Source organism: Cinclus cinclus, chromosome 3, assembly GCF_963662255.1.
Source record: "Cinclus cinclus chromosome 3, bCinCin1.1, whole genome shotgun sequence".
In the NCBI taxonomy this organism is placed as follows: domain Eukaryota; kingdom Metazoa; phylum Chordata; class Aves; order Passeriformes; family Cinclidae; genus Cinclus; species Cinclus cinclus.
In genome coordinates, this window is record NC_085048.1 from 116,502,761 (window position 1) to 116,523,806 (window position 21,046).

At 51.0% G+C, this 21,046-nt stretch overlaps 2 protein-coding genes across 2 annotated transcripts; one reads left to right on the plus strand and one right to left on the minus strand.

The window, feature by feature from the left end:
• Positions 1–85: 85 nt before the first annotated feature.
• Positions 86–2,468, minus strand: MEA1 (male-enhanced antigen 1). The gene is made up of 4 exons (XM_062489131.1): positions 2,442–2,468; positions 1,043–1,945; positions 849–963; positions 86–781 (listed from the first exon to the last, which is right to left on the minus strand). Exons 1-4 carry the CDS (start codon positions 2,466–2,468, stop codon positions 618–620), a joined length of 1,209 nt encoding a protein of 402 aa, XP_062345115.1. The 3' UTR covers positions 86–617.
• Positions 1,504–20,672, plus strand: KLHDC3 (kelch domain containing 3). The gene is made up of 11 exons (XM_062490719.1): positions 1,504–1,639; positions 7,444–7,679; positions 9,892–10,068; positions 12,199–12,314; positions 13,657–13,728; positions 13,956–14,169; positions 14,452–14,538; positions 15,788–15,896; positions 19,370–19,443; positions 19,751–19,829; positions 20,047–20,672. The coding sequence occupies exons 2-11, from the start codon at positions 7,526–7,528 to the stop codon at positions 20,111–20,113; spliced, it is 1,149 nt and encodes a 382-aa protein (XP_062346703.1). The 5' UTR covers positions 1,504–1,639; positions 7,444–7,525; the 3' UTR covers positions 20,114–20,672.
• Positions 20,673–21,046: the final 374 nt, after the last annotated feature.

Sequence of the window (21,046 nt, forward strand, 5' to 3'; positions counted from 1 at the left end):
CCACTCCACCTGGCTTGCTCCTCCCAAGGGAAAAAGCAAAACTACTGCATTCACACCCTGGACACAAGTATTAAGCTGCTTACAGTTCATATGTACATATGGTGTACTTTATTTTCCGTAGAGCATTACATAGTATGAAAGTGTTGGATTTTGTACAGATGTCCCTGTATGTACAGAACTAAATAAAACCAATCTCTTGGAATGACACATCTCGCTCCACCTGTGATATTCCAACACAGAGACCCTATCCTGAGAGGAGGAGCCCTAGCCTGGAGAGTGTCTTCTCTGGTACTGTCAACACTGAGGCCAAGTCCAGTGTTTGTCCTGAAGGAATCTGGGCAAAGCCAGCCAGGCCCCATCACCCCATTTGCATCCAGGCATGGAAACCCATCTGCCTCCTGAGAGGCAGAGGAAGCCAACACAAGGTCATCACATTGACTTAATGCAACCACCAGAACCAAGAAAAAGGAGTGGGAAGGAAAACCAGACAATGTCAGTGGGACGAACTGGAAGGTTGATACTGGCAAGTCCTGTCAGCACCTGGCCCGGAGGCAGTGGGTGCTTGCAGGATGGAGGGAGGGCTGGGGGTTTGCAGCCCCTGTGCCACAGCTCAGCCCTCAATTCCACTGAGCACGGGGGCTGCCAAGGCTCTGCCGGGCCTGCAGCGTGCGCTGCACCACATCCTTCCACTGCTCCTCCGAGATCTGGCTGGCCCAGGCAGGGATGCCCAGGGTGGGCAGCTTCACGCTGGCCATCGTCCTCTTCACCAGCTCCACATGCTCTGGGAACAAGAGAGGCCGTGAGACCGCGGCGGAGCCCTGGGAAGGTCCTGCCGAAGACGCGGTTACCTGCATCCATGGGGATGGAGCTGTGGCTGCTCTGAGCCGTGGCGCCTTCCGCTGCCGCCTCCTCGTTCTCCTCCTCGCTGTCCACCGGCGGGTCGGGCAGGTGCAGCCTCAGCATCTGCGGAGAAAGGCGGGCAGCGGGGGTCGGGACCGCGGCTGCCCCCAACCCCGGCCCGGCGGGAGGCGCTGGGCGGTACCTGCAGCCGCTCCTGCAGGCCGGGGCCCGCGTCGCCGACGCCCTGCTCCGGTTCCTGGCTCAGCGGCTGATACAAATATCCGCCGCCTTCCTCCTCTTCCTCTTCCTCCTCCTCCTCCTCATCGCCGCTCCAACCCGCCGCGCCGTCAGGGCCCTCCGGCGGCCCGGGCTCCCGGGGACAGACGCGCTCGGGGCCCATGCTCCCCACCACCGCCATGCACCGGGCGCGGCGCCGAGGAGCCGCCGCCGCAGCCTCCCGGAACCGCCGCTGCCGCCGCGGGGCACTGTGGGTGTTGTAGTCCCGAACTGGGCCCCGGGCGCGGCGGGAGGCGCCGCCGGTGCCATCGAGTGTCGCTATCGAGTGTGGACATCTCGGTCTGGGCCGGGGCTGGAGCAGCGCGCCGGGGCCGGACCCGGGCGGGGCGCCCAGGGAGCCGCCCCTGAGAGGGGCCGGGGCTCGGCACCGCGGACAGGCCTGTCGGGGGTCGCACCGTTCCGGCGCGGGGACGCCCGTGGACCCGCACCGTACTACAAGTCCCAGGGAGCGGTGGGAGTTGCTGTCGGAGCGGGGCTGTCGGAGCTCCTTGTACGGGTACAGGTACGGGGCTGGGGCCGCAGGGGCGGGGGGAGCCGCCGGGGCCGTGCCGGGGCCGGGAGAGGGTGAGGCCGAGGCCAGGAGGCATCGCCGAACCCCTCCGTGAGGGCCGGGGGCGCGGGGCCGCCGCCCTGCCCGGGTTCCCTCGGCCGGGCCCGCGGGTGGGGGCTCGGGGCGGCACCGAGGGACTCGGGCGGGGAGGGGCGGCCAAGGGTGCTGGAGTGTGTCCAGAGCTGGGCAAAGGAGCTGCTGAAGGGTCCAAAGAGTCATTCCAGTGAGGAACGGCTGAGAGAGCTGGGAGCGTCCAGCCTGGTGAAAAGGAAGCTCAGGGGAGACCCTCCCACTCTCTACGCCTGCCTGAAAGGAGATTGCTGGCCAGGTGCGGGCCGGCCTCTTCTCCCAGGTAGCAACGGACAGGTCAAGAGGAAAGGGCTTCAAGCTGCACCAGGGAAGACTTAGATTGCGTATTCGGAAAATATTCTTCACGAAAAGGGTAGTCTGGCATTGGAACAGGCTGCCCGGGGAAATGGTTGTGTCACCATGCCTGAAAGTGTTACAAAGATCTGTAAATGTGGCACTTTCAGGACATGGGTTAGTGGTGGGCCTGGCAGTGTTGGGTTAATGACTGGACTCGGTGGTCTTGGTGGTCTTCTCCATCCCTAAAGGATTCCGTGACCCCTCGCATCCCTATCCTCCCCTGACAGGTGTGTCAGGGAGGCTGCCCTTGTGCCCTGGCGTGACCTCTGCTGTGCCTTCCCTCTCCATCCCGTGGGCTCATGAGGTTCCAGACCATTTATTCTCTCACCCAGTTGTGCCTGGTGTGGGGCTGCATGCCTGGTCTTCTCCAGTCCTATGTGCCAGGCAGAGGAAAGGCTGGCACCTGTGAGCCTGCCCTGTGTGTGCCCAAGCCCAGCAGACCACTCTGCCTGGGGATCAGTGTCAGTGCAGCAGAAGAGCAGAGGAACAAACTGATCTGTAGCCCTATGTAAAGCAAGAAATGCCCCACTGGCTGTCAGCTCGGCTTTCCTGAGCCTGCTTCCCAGCACAAGGGCTGCCCTTGGCATAGCAGAAACAGCTTGACAGGCTGAGACAAATTCCTGATGGGCAAGTGCAGGTCAACAGTATCTCCAGAACTTAGGTGCACTTCATAGAGAAGCTGGGGTTTGGGAAGCAAGGTGAAGAATAGAAGCCAGCTCAGTAGGTGCAGAATCTCAGCTAGGCTTTAGGCAAAAGTAAGTCAGCAGTGGGCAAAATATTTCGTGAACAATAAGGAGATGGTGAGGCTGGCTGTAGGGGGGGGGGGGGGGGGGGGGGGGTCTGGGATACATTTGTGCCTGAGCAGCTGTGGTCTGTGATTCCCATGGCTAGCATGAGCTTCCAGAGCAGGCTCAGTTCACGAGTTCCAGGGCTGTTCTAGCACCGTCTAGTTTACTGGGGCTGGAGTTGCATTGTGAGTGTCCGAGCTGCTGAATGTGCAAGCTTGCAGTTTCACACTGCCTTAGCACAAATGCTCCAAGCATTAGATAAATGTCAAGCCCAAGTGAAGAAAGCGGGTTGTTCTCATGTTATCTCTAACAGTATGTTGGATGTGCTTGAAATAGCACTGTCTATATGGACTGCTGTGAACTGGCTGGGCTATTTTAAGGGTTACTAAACCTTGTGGCTGGTGTCTTTTGGGAGACAGGACTGGGGCAGCCACACGGTAGGATTTGCTCTCTGGAGCAGCTTTGCAGGGTAGGGCTGCTCTTCTTGGGGTGCTGCTGTAATTCTGGGGGTGACAGAATGAGTCCTTGAAAATTCAGCCCACTCGCTGCTGAGATTTTTTTCCCCCTTGCTTTGGGAATTGGATGCAGCAAGGCTAATCTCAGTGGCTTTTAGAAATGGCTCCAGGTTTCCCTCTGTGTGCACAGAGGAGTGAGAGAGCCCAATGAGCTCCCTTTGAGCAAAGAAGTGGATCCAAGGATATATGGGGGTCTTTTTTTAAGATATCACCTGGCTGCTGTGCTTGGAGATGCTCAATAGCTTTCTATCTTGAATGTAGTATTTTCGTAACTAATTGTAGGGATTGAAAATAGTAAGCCTAAAGCCAATAGAACAAACAGGTGAAAAATCCAACTAAAACCTATGATTACTGGTTTGGTTTTTTGCTGTTGTTTTGAGGATTTTTTTTCTATCTGTGTCACAGTGCTCAAGTCACTGCAACAGTTTTGGAAGATATGCCAGTGAGAGATTATTGAGTGTTATTTTTGTTGATCTCAGATGTCCATATGATGTGTTCTTAGGTTCTTGTTAGGTGTAAGCTGGAGCAGTTGGGATGAAGGTTGTTTCAGGCATTAAGTGCATCTTCAGAGATATAGGAGTGCTGTCTGTAGGTGCTGTATTTGAAGAAGGCTGAGCTGAATTAAATCTGATTGTTCCCTGGCTTAGCAGGGAAATGCTCCAGGTGCTTTGTGGCAAAGAAACAACATACTGCTGTGCTCACTTAATTTCCAGCATCATCAGCATCAGGTACTTTGCCAGTAAGTGAAGCACATCCTAATTTTTAGCCATGTATTTATTCCTGGCATTCCTGGTTAATGACAGGACCTACCAGAGTTTCAGAATTTTTCTGCATCCTCTGTGCTTTACTGTATTTCTGGATAGATCATGGCAGACCAGAGAAATGGGGAGTTGTGGGGATTGCATGCTTTGGAGTAAGAGATCTGTTAGTTTTTGGAGGGTGGAAGTGAGGAGCTAATGTGTGTCAGTGGAAGGAAGCAGTGGCTTGAACAGAAGCTGTGATTGTGTTTGTCTCATCCTGCAGTGCCCTCCCAGTTCTCTAATACAACTTGCCTCTGTCTTATCAATATTTTTTGGTTTATAGCCTACATCACTGTTGCTGGTGTCCTAAATGAGAAACCACAGAATGTATTTTGCATAATTTAATATTATACAGTTGGGGAAAATTGTTAGAAAGTTGTTTCTTATCAATTTTGCTGCTTCCCTCTTTCCTTGGCTGTGTCCTCTGTGATCTTTAAAGAAATCTAAGCTGAAACTTAATGTCAAGTGCACTTCTTGTACTAAGAAATCCTCACAGGAATGAGATTGAAAAGTGGTTTATTTATGTAATATAAATTGTCATTGGAAATCAAACTAGAAATGGAATTTGACGATGTCCATAGTTGTAGGACAGAAAATACAGGGTTTTTTTTCCTCCAAATATGTGTCCAAGTCCTGTTTGCAGATAGTGCACAGAGGGGGCTTGCAGGAGGAAACTGCTTTGGGACAGAAGATTGGTCTAAAGAAACGATTGTATATAAGGGATGGGAGAAGAATCTGGAGCTGGGCACAGAAATCATGGAGTGGAGTGGGGGAGGCATCCTTGGGACACGGGGCTGTGCAGGGAGCAGGGGAGGCCAGGCCTGTGTGTGGCTGAAGAGGGGCAAACAAATGCCTGGTGATATCAGGAAAATGTGGCAGTTTCAGGGTAGGGCTGTGGCCAGTGGCAGAACAGGAGGATGGGAGCTTTGCACAGATGCTTTTATTACAGTGTAGAGAAGAGCACTTGGGTTTGGAAAAACCCTGACAGCTTGTTAAACCCTGTGTTTTCCCACCACCCTCTAAAGATTACTTCACACTTGTGGTCATTCTCTCTTGGTGAAGTGTTCAGATGAGTGTTTGCTTTTCTTGGCTCTGAGGAGGGGCAGCAGGAGGCTGTGCTGGCAGAGCTCTGTGTTTGCTCCAAAGGGGTATCCCAGGACAGAGGCAAGGCAAAGCTCAGCCAGCTCCCATCCCATAGCCCTCGCCACCACTCCAGACCTGCCAGTCACCTGGAAAGCACTCATTTGGGGGAAAACTTCCCCAGTAATTGTTGGAAACAGCATTTCAACATTGTCGCTTCAATCTCAGCATCTTTCTTGCAGTGCCAGGGATTTGGCCTGGTGCTGCTGTTTCTCAGTGGACCAGATTAACTTCTTGGGATGAGCTGCCTTCTGCTCAGAGTAGCAGAACTGCTGGGGCAGGATAACCAGCTCCTGTGGCAGTGACAGGACCAGCATCCTTGCACGTTGCTCTAGGGAAGTCCCAAGGGTGAGGAAGAGTTTTCCCAGGCTTTGGTAACAATGCCTGCCTGCCATGCCAAGCAGCTGTGCTCCTCTACCTCAGTAGGAACCAAGCAGAGAACTTGGAAGTAAGATTCATCCTCTTGGTCCTCCTGGACTGAGATCAGTCTGAAGGGTGTTGAAAATATTGATGCTGGTGATAAAGACCAGCTAAGCTCCTTGAGGAGTCTTTTACAGAATCACTTAAACAAGAAGAAATTATGTGGAAAATATTGGTTAGATTTTTCAGGAATAACTTGTGACTGAGGCAGGAAACAGATTTAGATATGTGAAACCTTCAAAATAGCTTGGAAGGTGACTTTGGTGGGTTCCATGGAAACTCATCTGTTCTGTAACTTTGCAGAGGACTTAGACAAGAGTGCTGCCTGGCTTAAAAAAACAGTTGCTTAAGGAAAAAAGCCTCAAACCTGCTAGATCTGAAATTGAAGCATGGCCTGTAGAAGATGGGGGCTCTTCCTGGGCCCTTCTGGAGCACCCCTGCTAGAGCAAAGCTTGGTGCAACTTTCTGGGTCACTGACTGCAGTTAGGTTAGGGTGGTTGCCAAGCAGTGAGTTTGGCTGGGGGTGGCCAGCTGGAGCAGAGCAGCATGGCACTGCCCCTCTTGCTGCCTTCTGGCTACTTCAGAAACCTGAAAAAGGAGGGGAGTCCTCCTTGCCTGAACTCACTGGTTTCCAGAATTAAATGGGGCAGATCGTAGGAATTTTATGCATAGGAATTTAGTCCTTGTTCAAAGGCATCCCCAAATTTCTTTGGATTCTGCAAAGGCTAAAACTGCTTGTGGGGATGGGAGCATGCTGACCGAATCTTTCAATAACCTAGAACCAAGAAATAAAAGAAGATAATTTTATTTGTGCTCTCTGAAGTGCTGACATCTCTTCTTAATGGCTGGTTTTCAGCTGGGAGAAAACTGTTAAAATTCAAAACTGACCTGAAGAATTTGGGCAGGACTCTGCTCTAGATTCTTAAATCTGCAGGAGAATCTCTGCAAGAATCAGCTGTGGTGACTTTTCTAAAATGGTATCTAAGCCATCTGTTTGAGGAATGGAGGGTATCAGTTGCTTAACAAGATGTGATTGCTACAGAATTTTCATAGTTATGCCTGGGTTTGCTGTGGGAGGAAAAGACCTTTTCTGAGCATTAGCAAAGAGCTTTCTGCTTATATTAGGGGGTTTTTGCTCTCTGGTGTCTAATTAAATTGAACCCTAGTGCTCAAATCAATGCGTCCAAATGCTAATGTTGTCACCCACCCCCATAATGGGAAGTTGGTTGCTTTATGTAGGGGTGGTTCTTTGGAGGTTTTTTTTGTTGGGTGCTTTAATATTTTCCTCTGCTGTTTCTCAGAACTGGTCCAAAGAGCACACTCTTTCCTCTGGGTCTGTTCTTTTCACCTTCACCGCTGGCTCTCGCTGTGTTTTCGTTCCTGCCGACAAATGGCTGTGACACGTACGTGACGTTTTCGTGGCCAGCCCACCCGAAGGTGTTTGGCTGGGGCTGCCTGTGCAGCCACCCCGAGGGGTTCTGTGTGCAAGGGCATCTCTGCTTGCTCCTATGAGCCCTTCTCCCTGTCCCCTTCCTAAGAGCAACCTTTCCAATTGGGAGGCAGGTGAACGAGAATACATTAAGATAACTTCTGTAGCAGGCATTCAAAGAAGATGGGAAGACCTGCAGGACGGATCTTGTTATTTTGGTGTTGTGTCTGTGTTGCAGAGCCAGCTGACATTGCAGTGGCCCGGGAAGCATGTGGCTGTGGCACTGGGGGCCCTGAAGACCACCTGGCTTGCAGGGAGGAATGCTACGGTGGGCAGTGCACTTGGAAGGTGGGCCACGGAGGGTGAACCACGCGGCCGTGGCTGTCGGGCACAAGGTCTATTCCTTTGGTGGCTACTGCTCTGGAGAGGACTATGAGACCCTGCGGCAGATCGACGTCCACGTTTTCAACGCAGGTAAACGTGTCCTTGTGGGGCACGAAGGGCTTGGCTTGCTTTGCCGGGCTCAATTATTGCCTTTCTTGCCTTCTGCTGCCTGACGTGTCATACTCTGTATCGTGCTGTGTGACTCTTAATTTCCAGAAAAAAGTTATCAGAGTGGGTTGGAGCCTCTTTCTTTGTGCAGCCTTGCAGGACACAGAGGGGCTGTAGTTCATCTAGACTGCTAGGATAAGGACTCACTGAAGTAGTCACATAGCCAATGGCTCGGTTTGTCCTTGTTCTCTGTGAACATGAGCTCAGCCAGGTGCAAAGAGCTGATACCGAGCTGGCTCAGGTCCCCCCTCCAACTTGCAGCATGTCCATGCTCAGCTCCCCATAGTGTGGAAAGAGTAGGGTTCAAGCCAGTACACACAGTTAAGATTCCAGGTGTAGACATCTGAGCTGTTTCCCTGCGGGGGCAGCTGACAACTGGTGCCAGCATGATGGAGTCAGTAGGGGCATGTGGCTAGGAGGGAGGCCTTCCCATTTTGGTAACAGCTATCATGCAGATTCACAACATAGCTCAGAAAAGCATCTGCAGCTGGAGCCATTTGTGTAGGGTAGCCAGTGCCTCTCATGGGGCTGAGTTGGAGCCATGGTTGTGCTGGCAGAGGTTGTATTTCTTGATTGAGTGCTCCTTGAACTGAAGAGGTTACTGAACTGGTCCATTAAGTATTTCCCTGTAATTAGGCACGTGATTAAAAAATTGCACGGATGCTTGGGTGTTTCCAGCAAAACAGAGCCAGGAATGGAGAACCAATGACCAGTTTTGGAAACTGGACAGTGTGCTGAACGCTCTGCTAACACCCACATGTAGACAAACCTAGTTTGTCTGTAAGATGCAGTGAATTCACTCATTTAACACTGATGTGCAACGGGGATAAAAGCATTGGTTACAGAGGGCTGCCAAGGTGACCCACTCACAGTGTAGAGGGGTGTAGCTCAGGATCCTGTGAGCAGTGACGTTCACCTCTGTCCAGAGGGACTGGGCTTTCACACTCAGCACCCTTGAATGTTGCAGAACGTGCCAAGTAGAGCACCACTCTTCTGGGTAAGCATAATGACTGCGCCCAAAGGAATGCTCTTGTGTTGTCTTTCCTTCTTACCACTCCCAAATATTAAAGTGTCAGAATGCTGCAGCCACCACATGGGAAGTGACAGTGGCTTCCCAAGCTCTTGCTCAGCTAGCACTGTCAGGTGGCAGTACTAAAGCCAAGATAGCAGATTTTGAAGGATCTCTTGTCAGTTTTGCAAAGATGAAGACTATGGTTTAGGTAGGAAACATCCAGTCTAACTTGACTTTAGCATTGGATGTGCTTCCTCAGTGCCCTTTCTGAGTATTTCAGAGGAACTGTGGACTATCTTCTGCTCTGTTTTGTATCAGCTCCATGTAGAAAACAAACCTGGAGGCTGTATGTGGCAGAGGGAGGGTGACTGGTCCTCTTATGTAATGGCTGTGTAACACTTGCTGTGGCTCTTGCACTGACATTAAACTCTCTAATACCTGTTGACTGTTCTGTTGCTGCTGGACATGACACACAGGAAGGAGAACCTGTAATCACAAGGAGCTCCTATTAGTAATGCAAGATTAGCAGGGAGAACTCGAGTGCACATGGAGCTAAAGGAGGCAAACAGCCACCTCATCTATAGCTTGAAAACCAAAACAAAAGCAAACCAACCCTGTTCCTACTGAAAAAGCTGCTGAGTTGCTTTACTTAAACTGTGCCTCTGCTAAGTCCAAGTGATGCCTTCAGGAGTTCCCTTGCATGTTACTGCCATGAGTTATTTCTGTGATGCCCATTCTTCCAGCTCTGAGTATCTTCAGCAATCTCACTAGCTTGAAGTACTGTCTGCATTCATGGTCACCTCCATACTTTCCCATTTTACTCTCCCTATTTGTTTGTGTGCATGCTGTGTCTTCACTCACAGTCTAGGATGAGCCAGACTGGAAACCTTTTTTGTGAGTTGTTATAGAACAGAGCCTGTTTTTGTCCTCTGGGCTTCCAGAGGACTTCCTTCTGTATTTCTTAACTAGCTACTACTCAGGGTCAGACACAGCTTTCTCTTGTTTACTCGACTGCTCCTGCACCTTGTCACGGGGTAAAAAGCACCGCGCGGGGATGGGTTATGAACTGTGAGCAATTTAGCAGGCTTAGCATTTGACATGGGCTCAAACTTGTGTTTCCAGTGTCTCTGCGCTGGATCAAGTTGCCCCCAGTGTGGACAAACAGCCGAGACCACGTGAGGGAGGTGCCCTACATGAGGTATGGACACTCAGCAGTGCTCATCGACGACACCGTCTACATTTGGGGTGGTCGCAACGACACAGAGGGAGCCTGCAATGTGCTCTATGCTTTCGATGTCAGTAAGTTCCAGCTTCTCACTCTTCCTTGTCACAGCTAGTCTTGATCAGATCTTCTCTCTACCCCCCACTCTGCTCCCCAGCTTGTTTTCTTATCCCTACATGACAGTCTGGAGGAAATGGTGTCGCTGTCTGTTTCAGCCGTCGTGTGCATGCTTAAATCTCTGTAAAAGCCTTTGGGCAGAGATTGCTGAACTTGTCTAATAATGAAAATTGGTTTAATTTTTCTATCAGCTTTGTGTGCTCTCTCTGATAGCAACTACAACTGAAGTGTTCTCTCTGTGTGATGTAGTATTCCTTAATTGTGGCTGAAGGTTGAAGTAAGAAAGGGCTTGCTGGGCTCTTGAGGATTGTGGTTCCTTTCCAGTGTGGTCCTTGTTTCTAAAGGCATGAAGGAGAGTGAGGAATAAAGCACAGGAATAGTCTGGGACAGGATGGCAAAATCAGGGAAGACATCAGTCAAGTTAGATAAAAGTGAAAAATAGACTCCTTGAGCCTTTTGGTTGGCTTCTCCATAGCATTGATGGAGCAATTCCTGAGAAAAGGCACCATCAGGAACTGCATGGACACAAGTGTCAGGAAAGAAAAGGAGTATATTTGGATTCTGGAGGCAAGTCCATCTAAATACTGGCCACTAACTGTCTTGCTGGACTTGCAAGGAAACTGCTTGCTCTGGTGCTTGGTCAAGGGATCTTTTCTTCACCAGGAAATACCTTACCGCTTGTGGTACAGGGTTTCCCACTTCCTTCCCCTGACACGTGAGGCTGAGAAGCCACCCGTAAACCACTGCCTACACAGAGGCTTTGTTGTGGGACCTGCCTCGTCTCCCTGGCAACTCCAGTGCTTTAGCATTAAGTGAAAATTAACAGAAAGGCCTGCTCCAAACCCTCTGCAGCTGTCTGTGCACACAGGCCTGCCATTCCTGGAAAGTAAGGCTGGCAGTCACAGCCCCATGTCTGTAGTATAAGTTCCACTGCACATGTCACATCAGGCTAAATAAAGTCCTGTCTGAGTGCAGTATTGCCCCTGTGGTGTTGAGCAGATCAGGAATTGAGGTATTTTCCAGCTCTAATTTAACATTTTGCACTCAGGTGAGCTGTTGCTGATACAGTGTGATTGAGTTTGGAAGCAGCCCCTAGAAGAAAAGGAACCGGATAGCCCTGAGCTGTCTTTCTGGAGGCTCCCCAGGGACTCTGCTGACCTTACAAGACCCTTTGTGTGGTGCCAGATGGAGCATAGGTGGACAGTTGTGTCCGCAAGCCAAGTTCAGAGAAGTCATCCTCATGCTTTGGCTCCAGTGTTAGGACTCTCTGAAATAAGCACTGGTTTTGGCAGCCAAGAGCCATTAGGGAAGGTGGGAGAAATGTTTCCTGCAGCCTTGAGGCTAATCTGTGCCTCTCTGAGCTCTTGGGGCAGGTGCCCATTTGTGCTTGGCAGTGAGTCGCTGGCTTGGCTCTCTGGAGTCCTGGCGTGGAGAACAGCTCTGGCTGGATTTTAAGTCATCTACTAAATCAAGATAGCCCCTGGAGTGGGCAGGTGAAGGGGCTGAATCTGTCTGGTGCAGGCTCACAGGGAGCATTGTGAAGGATGGAAAGTGAGGAAGGGATGAGAATGTAACAAGTGGAGCAGATAAGACAGGGAGAGCTGCGCTGCAGAGGTGGGGATATGCACTACAGCTAACATGGAGAGCTTTGTGGTTAAGTGATTTTTGGCTGGGTTTGAGAGCTGTTTTTCCTCCTCATGATCAGTTACTGAGCATCTCCACACCATGAGGTCAGTTGAGCCACTTAGCATTATTGCTCCATTGTAATAGAAAATGTGAATGCAGAGTTGATAAGTGACTCACAAGTACACTTTGCAAGAGATTCATTGTTCAAGTGGTGTTGTGCTAGTCCCACTTAAAATGTGAGCTCTTTGTCAGGTCTGGCAGTCACTGGCCATGCCCAGAGGCTGAGACTTGTGTCACTGTGTCCCTCTGTGGGGGCTCAGGCTGGTAGCCTTGTCCAAAAAAGCTTGCAGCCTCTATGGCAGAGGAAGGATTTTTGCCTTAGAAATTAAGAGCAGCAGTAACAGAACTATCCCACCCCAGCTCCTACTGTGTTTTCTCAGCATTGCCTCTTTTTTTTGTTTCAGACACGCACAAGTGGTTCACGCCAAAGGTGTCTGGAATGGTCCCAGGGGCAAGAGATGGGCACTCAGCTTGTGTCCTGGCAAAGAGCATGTTTATCTTTGGAGGCTATGAACAGCTGGTGAGTAGTCTCTGTAACTGCTAATTGGTGAACCCTTGGGAAAGAGAGTGTTGATACCCAGGACACTGATAGAGGCAGAACACGGGGGCGTATTTGTATTCCTAGTCACTGTCATTTTGTAACTTAGCAAAGTTATGGCATTAGTACCCAGGTTATGCTAATTTCTCTGTGGAGAAGGTGGTTGGAAAATCAAGTCCAAAAAAGTATTGGATTTTTTAAACTTTCACTAAACATATTTAGCACAAAGAGGTAAAAATGTATCTTTTTTTTCTGGCTCATTTCTCAGCCAGATGTCGATACATAAATACACAATGGTTTTTAACAAGTATATATTGATCTACATTTATTTTAATTTGTCTCAGAAATGAGCCAGAAAAATCACTTTCTGCAGTGTTGCTGTGAGTTTTTGTCCTAGTCTGGGGTATGTTCCCTGTAGTCTCTACCTGCTCTGACATCTTGCTGATCCCTTTCAGCAAACATTTGGTTGGCTTCCCATTAAGAAAACCTTGAGCCAAAGTTCATCCTGCAGTGGCTGTCAGTGTGCCTAATGCTCTTTTTAGAAAATCCTTATGATCTGATCTTAAGAAGTGGGTGAATTTAATTTCAGCCTATCACTAGGCTCCAGAAAAGATGTGCAAAATCACGTCTGTTTGTTCAGAAGAAAGCTGGGGCTCTGTTACAGAAGTCTCTGGGTTATTCCCTCTTTTCTGAGGACGATAGCAGGCCAAATCCATTCTGTTGATTACAGCAGCAGGAGAGGTTCAGATGTGTCTTGCTTTTAACCAAGACCAAGATAAATAAACCTCTGGCTGTCTTGCTGCTCTCTACCGTGTCTGGAAGAGCAGGAATTCACACACATAGTTTGTGTGAATGCAGTCTCTTCCAGGCAGCCAGCTGCAGATGGGGTTTTGGGACCTCAGAACCTGAAGTGTATTTGCTCATAGATGTTCAGCTTCCCAGAAGTAATCTTAGCTTCTGCTTCTCGTTGGGCAGCCTTAGCAGAGCCAGTTCGACTGTCCCGATAATGCCTCTTTTTTCTGCTGCTACATGGAGAGCAGGCAGGTTCCTGCCAAGAATGTATCATGTACAGGACAGCCTTTGGAGGAAGAACTGGGCACCAAATAGATGGGAAAGATGCAGGGAGACAGGATACCTTTGGGAAGAAATGGGCTTTGCTTTCCTCTTGTTAAGTGGCAAGTCCTGCCTGAGCAAGCACCTTGTCTCTTAGGAAGTACTAAGTCCAGAGGGATACTCCAGGTCTGTAGGGCAGCATCCTTTCTGGGGCTGGATGTGACCAGGCTTCTCAGTCCCTTTGTGACCAAGCTGCTCATCTGTCTTCCAGGCGGACTGCTTTTCAAATGATATCCATAAATTGGACACTACAAACATGATGTGGACCTTAATCTCTGCCAAGGTCAGTGTCTGTTTTTTGCTCTGGTTTGTGGAGGAAGTTTTGCATCTGTTATTTTCTGGGGTAGCTGCCCACACTTGCCTCCCAGCTTCTGGCTGATGTGGTGGGATTTACAGGATGGGAAGTTCTCCAGGAGAAGGCAGCCACCCAACTTCCCCATCACAACATGTTATTTACCTGGGTAATCTGCACTCTTTCTTTTGTCTTTGTTTTTTTACTCTGTCCTTCAGGGCACTCCAGCTCGCTGGAGAGACTTTCATTCAGCTACCATCATTGGAACAAAGATGTACGTGTTTGGTGGCAGAGCTGATCGTTTTGGGCCATTTCATTCCAACAATGAGATCTACTGTAACCGCATTAAAGTGTTTGATACAGAAACCAACTCCTGGCTGGACTCCCCTCCCACTCCCGTGCTCCCAGAGGGCCGGCGGAGCCATTCAGCCTGTGAGTGTGGATGTGCTGAGGGTGGAGGATGGTGGAAGGACATTTCTGCCTGCCTTAGAAGGGGTGTCTGCTCTGCTGGGTGGGTGTGTGGGTTAGCAAGGGCTGCACAAAGCCCAGTTTCTGTGGAAAGCTGCTGCCCCCCACTGAGAAGCCTTGCACACCACACTGTACATGAAGGTGATGTAAGGAGAGGTGGAGAGCCAGCACCACGTTGCTTTGTGTTTGATTTTGGGTCAGGGTGCTGCTGGGTGGCCCTCTGATGTCTGTGCTTACTCCCTACAGTTAGCTACAATGGGGAGCTATATGTATTTGGTGGCTACAATGCACGCCTGAACAGACACTTCCATGACCTCTGGAAATTCAATCCAGGTATTTGTGCTTTTAACTTGCTGCGGTGGTAGTGCTCAGGGCTCTCAGGCATGTGAGTTGCTCAGAGGAACATACTGTCCAAGGAGTACTGCTTGGGGAGAATGGCTCTTGGCTCTTCTGACAGTTATTTGCCACCGTGCCTGTTCCTTCTTGAGATGTTTCCAGAGCTCAGTTAGAAAGTGGAAAATGAGGTATTGCTGAAAGACGTATTTCACTAGAAAAACTTTTGTCTTGTTCTTAAATATGCAAAAGTACTGACAGAAGAGAAAATAGAGGGAAGTGAGAGACTATAGCTGGGGAAACCATTCAACCTGAGCTTCAGGATCACCCTCTCTTGGTACCAACTGTGCAGCAGAAGGGGTGGTTCTTCAGCTGGTTCCCTGACTGTCAGTCAGCTGCGAGCCGTTGTGGGGTCCTCAGGCACATTTCACTGTCTAAATTCATTTTGTTTGCTAATTGCTTTGCATAGTAAAGTTACCTGAGAGCAGCCAGGCTGCTGCTCCCTAAGCTGATTGTGAGCTGGTGTGAGAGCTCCTGCAGGTTTCAGTCCTGTGCGTTGTCGCCCCCAAGCATCCTTGCAACAGAGAGCAGCAAGAACAAAGGCTGCTGTCTCCACCTGGTTCAGCTCTGCACACCCTCCTCCCTCAGCCGAGCTGAACCAGCAGCTGATGCACCTCTGCCAGGGTGCTCTGCGATCGCAGCCTGCCAGCAGATGGAGCTGGCTCCTGGGTCTCCCTCTTCCAAATCGCGACCGAAGCAGGTTCTGGGGAAGGGAGGCTGCCTGTCTGCTGCTGCAGCTGTGCCCAGCACAGCTCCCTGCTATGTTGGTTATGCTGCCATGGCAGTCTGTGGGTCCTGGTGCTCAGGCTTTGCAAGTGAAAGGCCTTGATGGGGCCCTGAGCAACCTGGTTTAGTGCAAAGTGTCCCTGCCCATGGCAGGGGGTTGGAACAAGATGATCTTTAAGGTTCCTTCCAACCCAAACCATTCTATGATACGACTGCAAATCCTGTCTCAGCAGGCAGAGCTCCAGGACTGTGACTAGCATCTGAGTGACACTTCAGTAACAACCTCATAGAAGTGCATCATTTAGCCATTACTGAGGAGGGGGAGGATGGATATTGGCTAGTTGGTGTCTGTGGGGTATTGGGCCTCTGCTTTTCCTGTGATCTGTTTGAATTCATAACATGTTTGTAGCTGGTCTTGGCCAAGCTCTTGTGACAAGCTGCTGCACTCTTTTCCTCCCGTTAGTTTCTCTTTCTTGGAGGAAGATTGAGCCCAAGGGAAAAGGGCCATGTCCTCGCCGCCGGCAATGCTGCTGCAGAGTGGGGGACAAAATCATCCTCTTTGGAGGTACCAGGTGAGTTGTGTGAAGTGGCTCCTCCAGAGGCTTTGCCACTCCCTTCAGCACAGTGTCCCTTCATGCTCTGACCCACGCTGTATCAGATGGGCTTCAGAGGCACATGGCAAGTGTCAGCCTGTCTGACAAGTAATCATGTACATCAGGACTCCCCTGGAAAAAGGCCGTGGAAGAGACTGAAAGTGTCATGTAAGCTTGTAAAGCATCTGGTGACAAGCCATCTTGTATATGTAGAGACAGAACAGTGAAACAGGCTGCTCAGGAGGGGCTCTGCACTGCTCAAGTTTTCTGGCAAAGAGGCTGTGGGGATAAGGGAGGAGATGCTGTTGTCAGAAGGAACGTGTCTCAGTCTGCTGTGCCAGAGCAGACCTCAGACTGACTTACCTTTGCCTACGTGCTGCCCTGCTTCTCCCACCAGAGCTTCTTTCTTCGGTTGGCAAGTGTGGGTTCTGCTGCCAGGCTGCAGTGGGATATGAGCTCAGCTGGGAGCTGTTTGAGGAGCCTACACACATGGCAAGACAATGTTGCCTTCTGTGCCACTGCTCCTTAGCAACATTTCCATTCACAACAGGGACCTGGTGTTATGGATTTAGCTGTCAAACACTGGAAGTGATACTGTCAGGATGCAGGGCAGCTGGATGTGGCCAAGAGCCTTAACAGCTGCTAAAAGAAAGGAAGTGGCCTATCACCAGGACACACTCTGTGCTGTCTGGAGTGACAAATTGCAGCTCTGGAGCACAGTCCTGCTTGCCAGTATCTACCTTGCATCTTAAATGCTTTCAGCTCTCCACATGGTTTGTAGAGCATTGGGGCTCTCTCTGGAATTTTGGCAGTGGCTTTTTGGGGATGCTTCCGAAGCCAGCTTGGGGCAGAGATCCAAGCAAGACAGGTTCTGCTGACCATACCAGTGTGTGATGGGGTGAAGGGTCTTCGGGTTCCAGGGGTTCAGGGGGGTGTGCTTAGCTGTAGGACGTCCATGTGACTGTGAGGGAGTGCTTAGTGCAGGTGAAGTATGCAGAGGTGCCGCATTTATCCAGCCTCCTCAAAAGGTACTGGGTGCTTCTCAGTACAACAGAAAGCTTGGCAGGGCTTTATGGGAGTTTTGGGAGGTCCCAGATGCTGTGCTGTGTGTAGGTTTGTGTTACAGCAGCAGATGAACTGTGATGTTAAGCCTTGGCACTCCTGGGAAATGCTAGCAAACCACAACAAATACGATTTTTGGAGTTTGGTCCACATTCCAAGCAATGCAGAAGTGCCTTGTCTTCTCCACTGAATCACTTCAGAATTCAGCTTGTTTCTTATGTCAGGCTCAACCCCAGTAGGGGCACATTCATCAGTACTAGTGTGGGCTCGGAAGAGCTCCTGGCAGCCAGGAATGCAGCCTGCTTGAGCTGGAGGGAGGGTCTTGCAGGCTGGGGAAGTGGGAGGTGGGGGTGGGCCGTGCTCGCTTCCTGTAACAGTTATCAGGTGTATTGTGGAGCTGCCTGGAGAGATAAGAAGTTTTCCAGGAAGTCGTTGTAATGGAGAACTCCCAGTGGTCTGCCTCCTGACCTGTGCTCCCCTGGCTGGGAAGGGGGAGGGATCGCACAGCCTGGGCTGTCCAGCAGGGATTTTCAGAGGATGAGCCGGCTGGCTCAGCTTTCTAGGGAGCAGCACTGGGGGATGGGCAGGCAAAACCCCTTTGTGTCTGCCCTTCCAGGATTCACACATTCTGTAGACTGCTGAAGAGGCACTTCTGCAGGCTGCTTGCTCCTATGGCTTTGTTTCCTCAGTAATCCTGCCCAGAGCCTGTTTTTTTTTTTTGTCCCAGCTGTGGTCCCCTAATGTGGCCAGGAGCAATTCGTCACTTGTGTCCTGTTTAAGGGACCAGGAAGCTTGGTGTTCCCATTACTTGTGTCACATTTGTGGCCCTGGTCTGGTTTTCTTTCCTCCCAAGCCCACCAGCAATTCAGTGTGCAGAGACCATCCACATGGAAGAAGGCAGGGGATAAGGAATGCTGTAAAACAGTTTAGCTGAAGAGATGCTGTTCCAGATTTGGCTTGAGATTGTGTTTTCCCTGACAAGGCTTAGGAATCCTGGCTCTGGTGAGAGAATAGAGGCTGTCACTGAGTGCAGGGTGAGTTTTGCAGCTGAAATGAGCAGTTTTGCTGGGCTCTGGCTGGTAAAGGTTTGCCCTGCACTCTGCTGCCTGTGAGTTGCAGGGGATTGCCTGGTCTTGAACTCTGGGCTCACCCTTCTGCTTGCCTTTTGGTGATTAAAACCACAGATGTGGTGCCTGCTGGCTTTCCTTTGATAGATAAGGGATGGTCTAGGTTTCCTGTGACGTGGATGTGAGATTAGATTGTGGTGTGGTAAGCACACGAGGTGGAGTTAAAGGGGCTCTTGCCTGTATCCGGGCAGATGGGCCCCATCAGCAGCAGGTTTTCTCTGCCAGCAGTGAGCTGTGCTCTGCAGTTTGGCCTGGGGTGGTGGGGAACTGGGAGGACAGGTACTGCTTCATGTCCCATGAGCTGTGAAGCTTAGTGGCTCATAGGTAGGTAAGCAAGTGACACGGGGTGGGGGGGGGGGGGGTGAGGAGTCACTGCCTGAGGTAGGTCCCAGCTAAGAAGTGAGGACACACTAAATTAGTTTTTCACAGATCAAAGCAGGACTTAAAACACTTTTCCTTTCTTTCATATTCTCCCAACAACCGTCAGCCATGGGAGTGTTTTCCTGTTTCAGCACAGGCTGATCTCTCTGTGCAAGGAGATGCAGTGTCCAGCCTCTCAGGTGCTTTGGTTTTTCCATCAAGACCACTGTGGTAGGAAACCATAGGTGAGGCTGTTTGTTCCCTGGGAATGCCTGGTGTTATAGTTCCTCATTAGCATTCCAGGACCAACATCAAATGGGAGTACCAGCAAACTGGAATTGGTTTAAAATGACTGCTGCACTGCTCAGTGCTCAGTTACAGTTTTCTGAAATGCCATCCCCATTTTGGCACAACTACTCCAGCTGTGGCTGGAGTCCAAAGTGATTCCTGAGTCAGACTGAGAAATGTCTTTGCTTGCCCTGCCATGTGCAGATGTTTTCTAGCTGCTTTCTCTACATTCCTCTTACAGCATCTCAGTGGCCAAGCTGAAATAATTCCAGTAAATCTTAACTACATGAGGAGTGATGGACAGGTGAGGTGAGGGAGAGGCTTATGGCTGGAGTCATCTTGGTCATCCATGAAAAGGAGGCAGATCCCCCATGCTCTGCAGAGGAAACGGTGTGGGTTTCTACTCCCTGGCTCTGTGCAGCTCTACCTACTCTGCAAGGAGCTGGGAAAGTGATGACTTTAGGTGCTGCTTGGGGCATCAGATGGGCAGGAGTGATCACAGGGCCCCTGCATAGGACAGGCAGGCCAGGAACATTCCCGGACTTGCTCAGCCCTTGGCTGGCTGGTGTATAAGAATTTCAGCACTGGCTAACACACTGTGCTTGATTTCTGCAGCCCATCGCCGGAGGAGGGAATGGGTGATGAATTCGACCTGATGGATCACTCAGATCTCTACATCCTCGACTTCAGTACGTGAGCACTTCCTGCCCAGCCTGTACCTCTTGCCACAAGGTGCTCTGTCAGCAGGCCCTGTGTGGCTCCAGGTGCCACAGACAGCTGTCTGGCCAGTGCTTGGCTTAAGGCAGATGTGCAGCCAGATGTGCAGCCATACTCTGTGCACTCCTGCATGCAGACCTCTTATGGGAGCATAGAAACCACCCCAGCCTGTCCTGGTGTGCACCCTGCCCTGTTTCCTGTGGCACTGATTGCATCATGCTGGAGCCTCCATGGTGTCCAGTCAAGGCCTGCTGTAGCTAAACTGCTTTCTTTTCACAGGCCCCAGTCTGAAGACGCTGTGTAAGCTAGCAGTGATTCAGTACAGCCTGGACCAGTCTTGCCTTCCCCACGACATCAGGTATGGTGTGCCTTGCTGGGAGGTCACTCTGTGGGTGCTCCCTGACCTTGAGGTGCTCCAGTGCTGGCTCAGGGCTGCCCAGGGCCTCGGGCACTTTTGTGCACCTTTGAGGTGGGCTGGGCTGGAGACTACAGTTGAGGCTGACTGAAGCAAAGTGCTCCGGCCCTGGGCACTGTGTTTGTGCTTTCTCTCAATGTATCCTCTTGGTGTGTTACAGATGGGAGCTCTCAGCCATGACAACGAACAGCACCATCAGCCGACCCATTGTCTCCAACCAGGGCTGAAGACAACTCGTCTTTCTACCACCCTGCCCTCACCCCTCCACATACTGACCTCTTGCTCCACTGCCTGCATGAATTTTTAGCCCTTTCAAGCAAGGAATGTGTGAGCTCAGTTTGTCTTGCCCTAGCTAAGCCTCCCTCTGCCCTTGGGCAGCACAAGTGGACAAGCAGAGCTGGCCACTGAGGGAAAAACTGTCTGGGCCCAGCAGCACAGCTGTGATCCCTCTCCTTGCTGGTGGCTCTAGAGCTTCCTTCCTTTTGCCTGTGGAACTGCAGCTGTGCTGCCCGGTATCCAGCTACTTTCCAAGGGTCTGAATCAGCTCTTACCACCAACCATGGCCCTGGGGTTGATGTCAGGGTCAACCTGAACTGTTCCTGCTTTGCCTCAAGAGAGCAGGAACCTCTACACCTGCTGCCACCACTGACAGCTTCCTGGCACTAAATGGCAGGCACCAGCTCCAAGCTGAGCCCAGTGTGGGGGCCTGGGCCCAGCTGGACACTGCCAGCGCCCATTGTAAAACAGCAACTGGGAGAAGTTTTATAAATGGTGAGGCAGACATGGTTTCTGTGTGTCCTGGCAGATGAACTGGGGGAAAAGAGGCTTGAGAGGGGAGAGATTGAACCGGGTGCTTTTCCCTGAAGCTGCAGGCCACTGGTGGCTTGTGGCAGCAGCAGCAGCAGCAGCCCCAGTGGCTGATGTGAGCCCCAGCCCTTCCTGGGGTGGGGAGGGGAAGCTGGGCTCCCCCAGCAGCGCTGCCATGGGGTACCTGCCTCTTGCCCAGAGCTGTGCTGTCCTGCAAGAGGACAGAAGGAAAATGGTGTATGTCTCCTGGGCTGTGCTGCCTCAGATAGGTGGATGCTCTGTAGCTTCCCACTTAAGGGCTGCAGCTGGAGGGATGCCTGGCCCAGCCTTCCTGGCTGGCACAGAGGGCCATG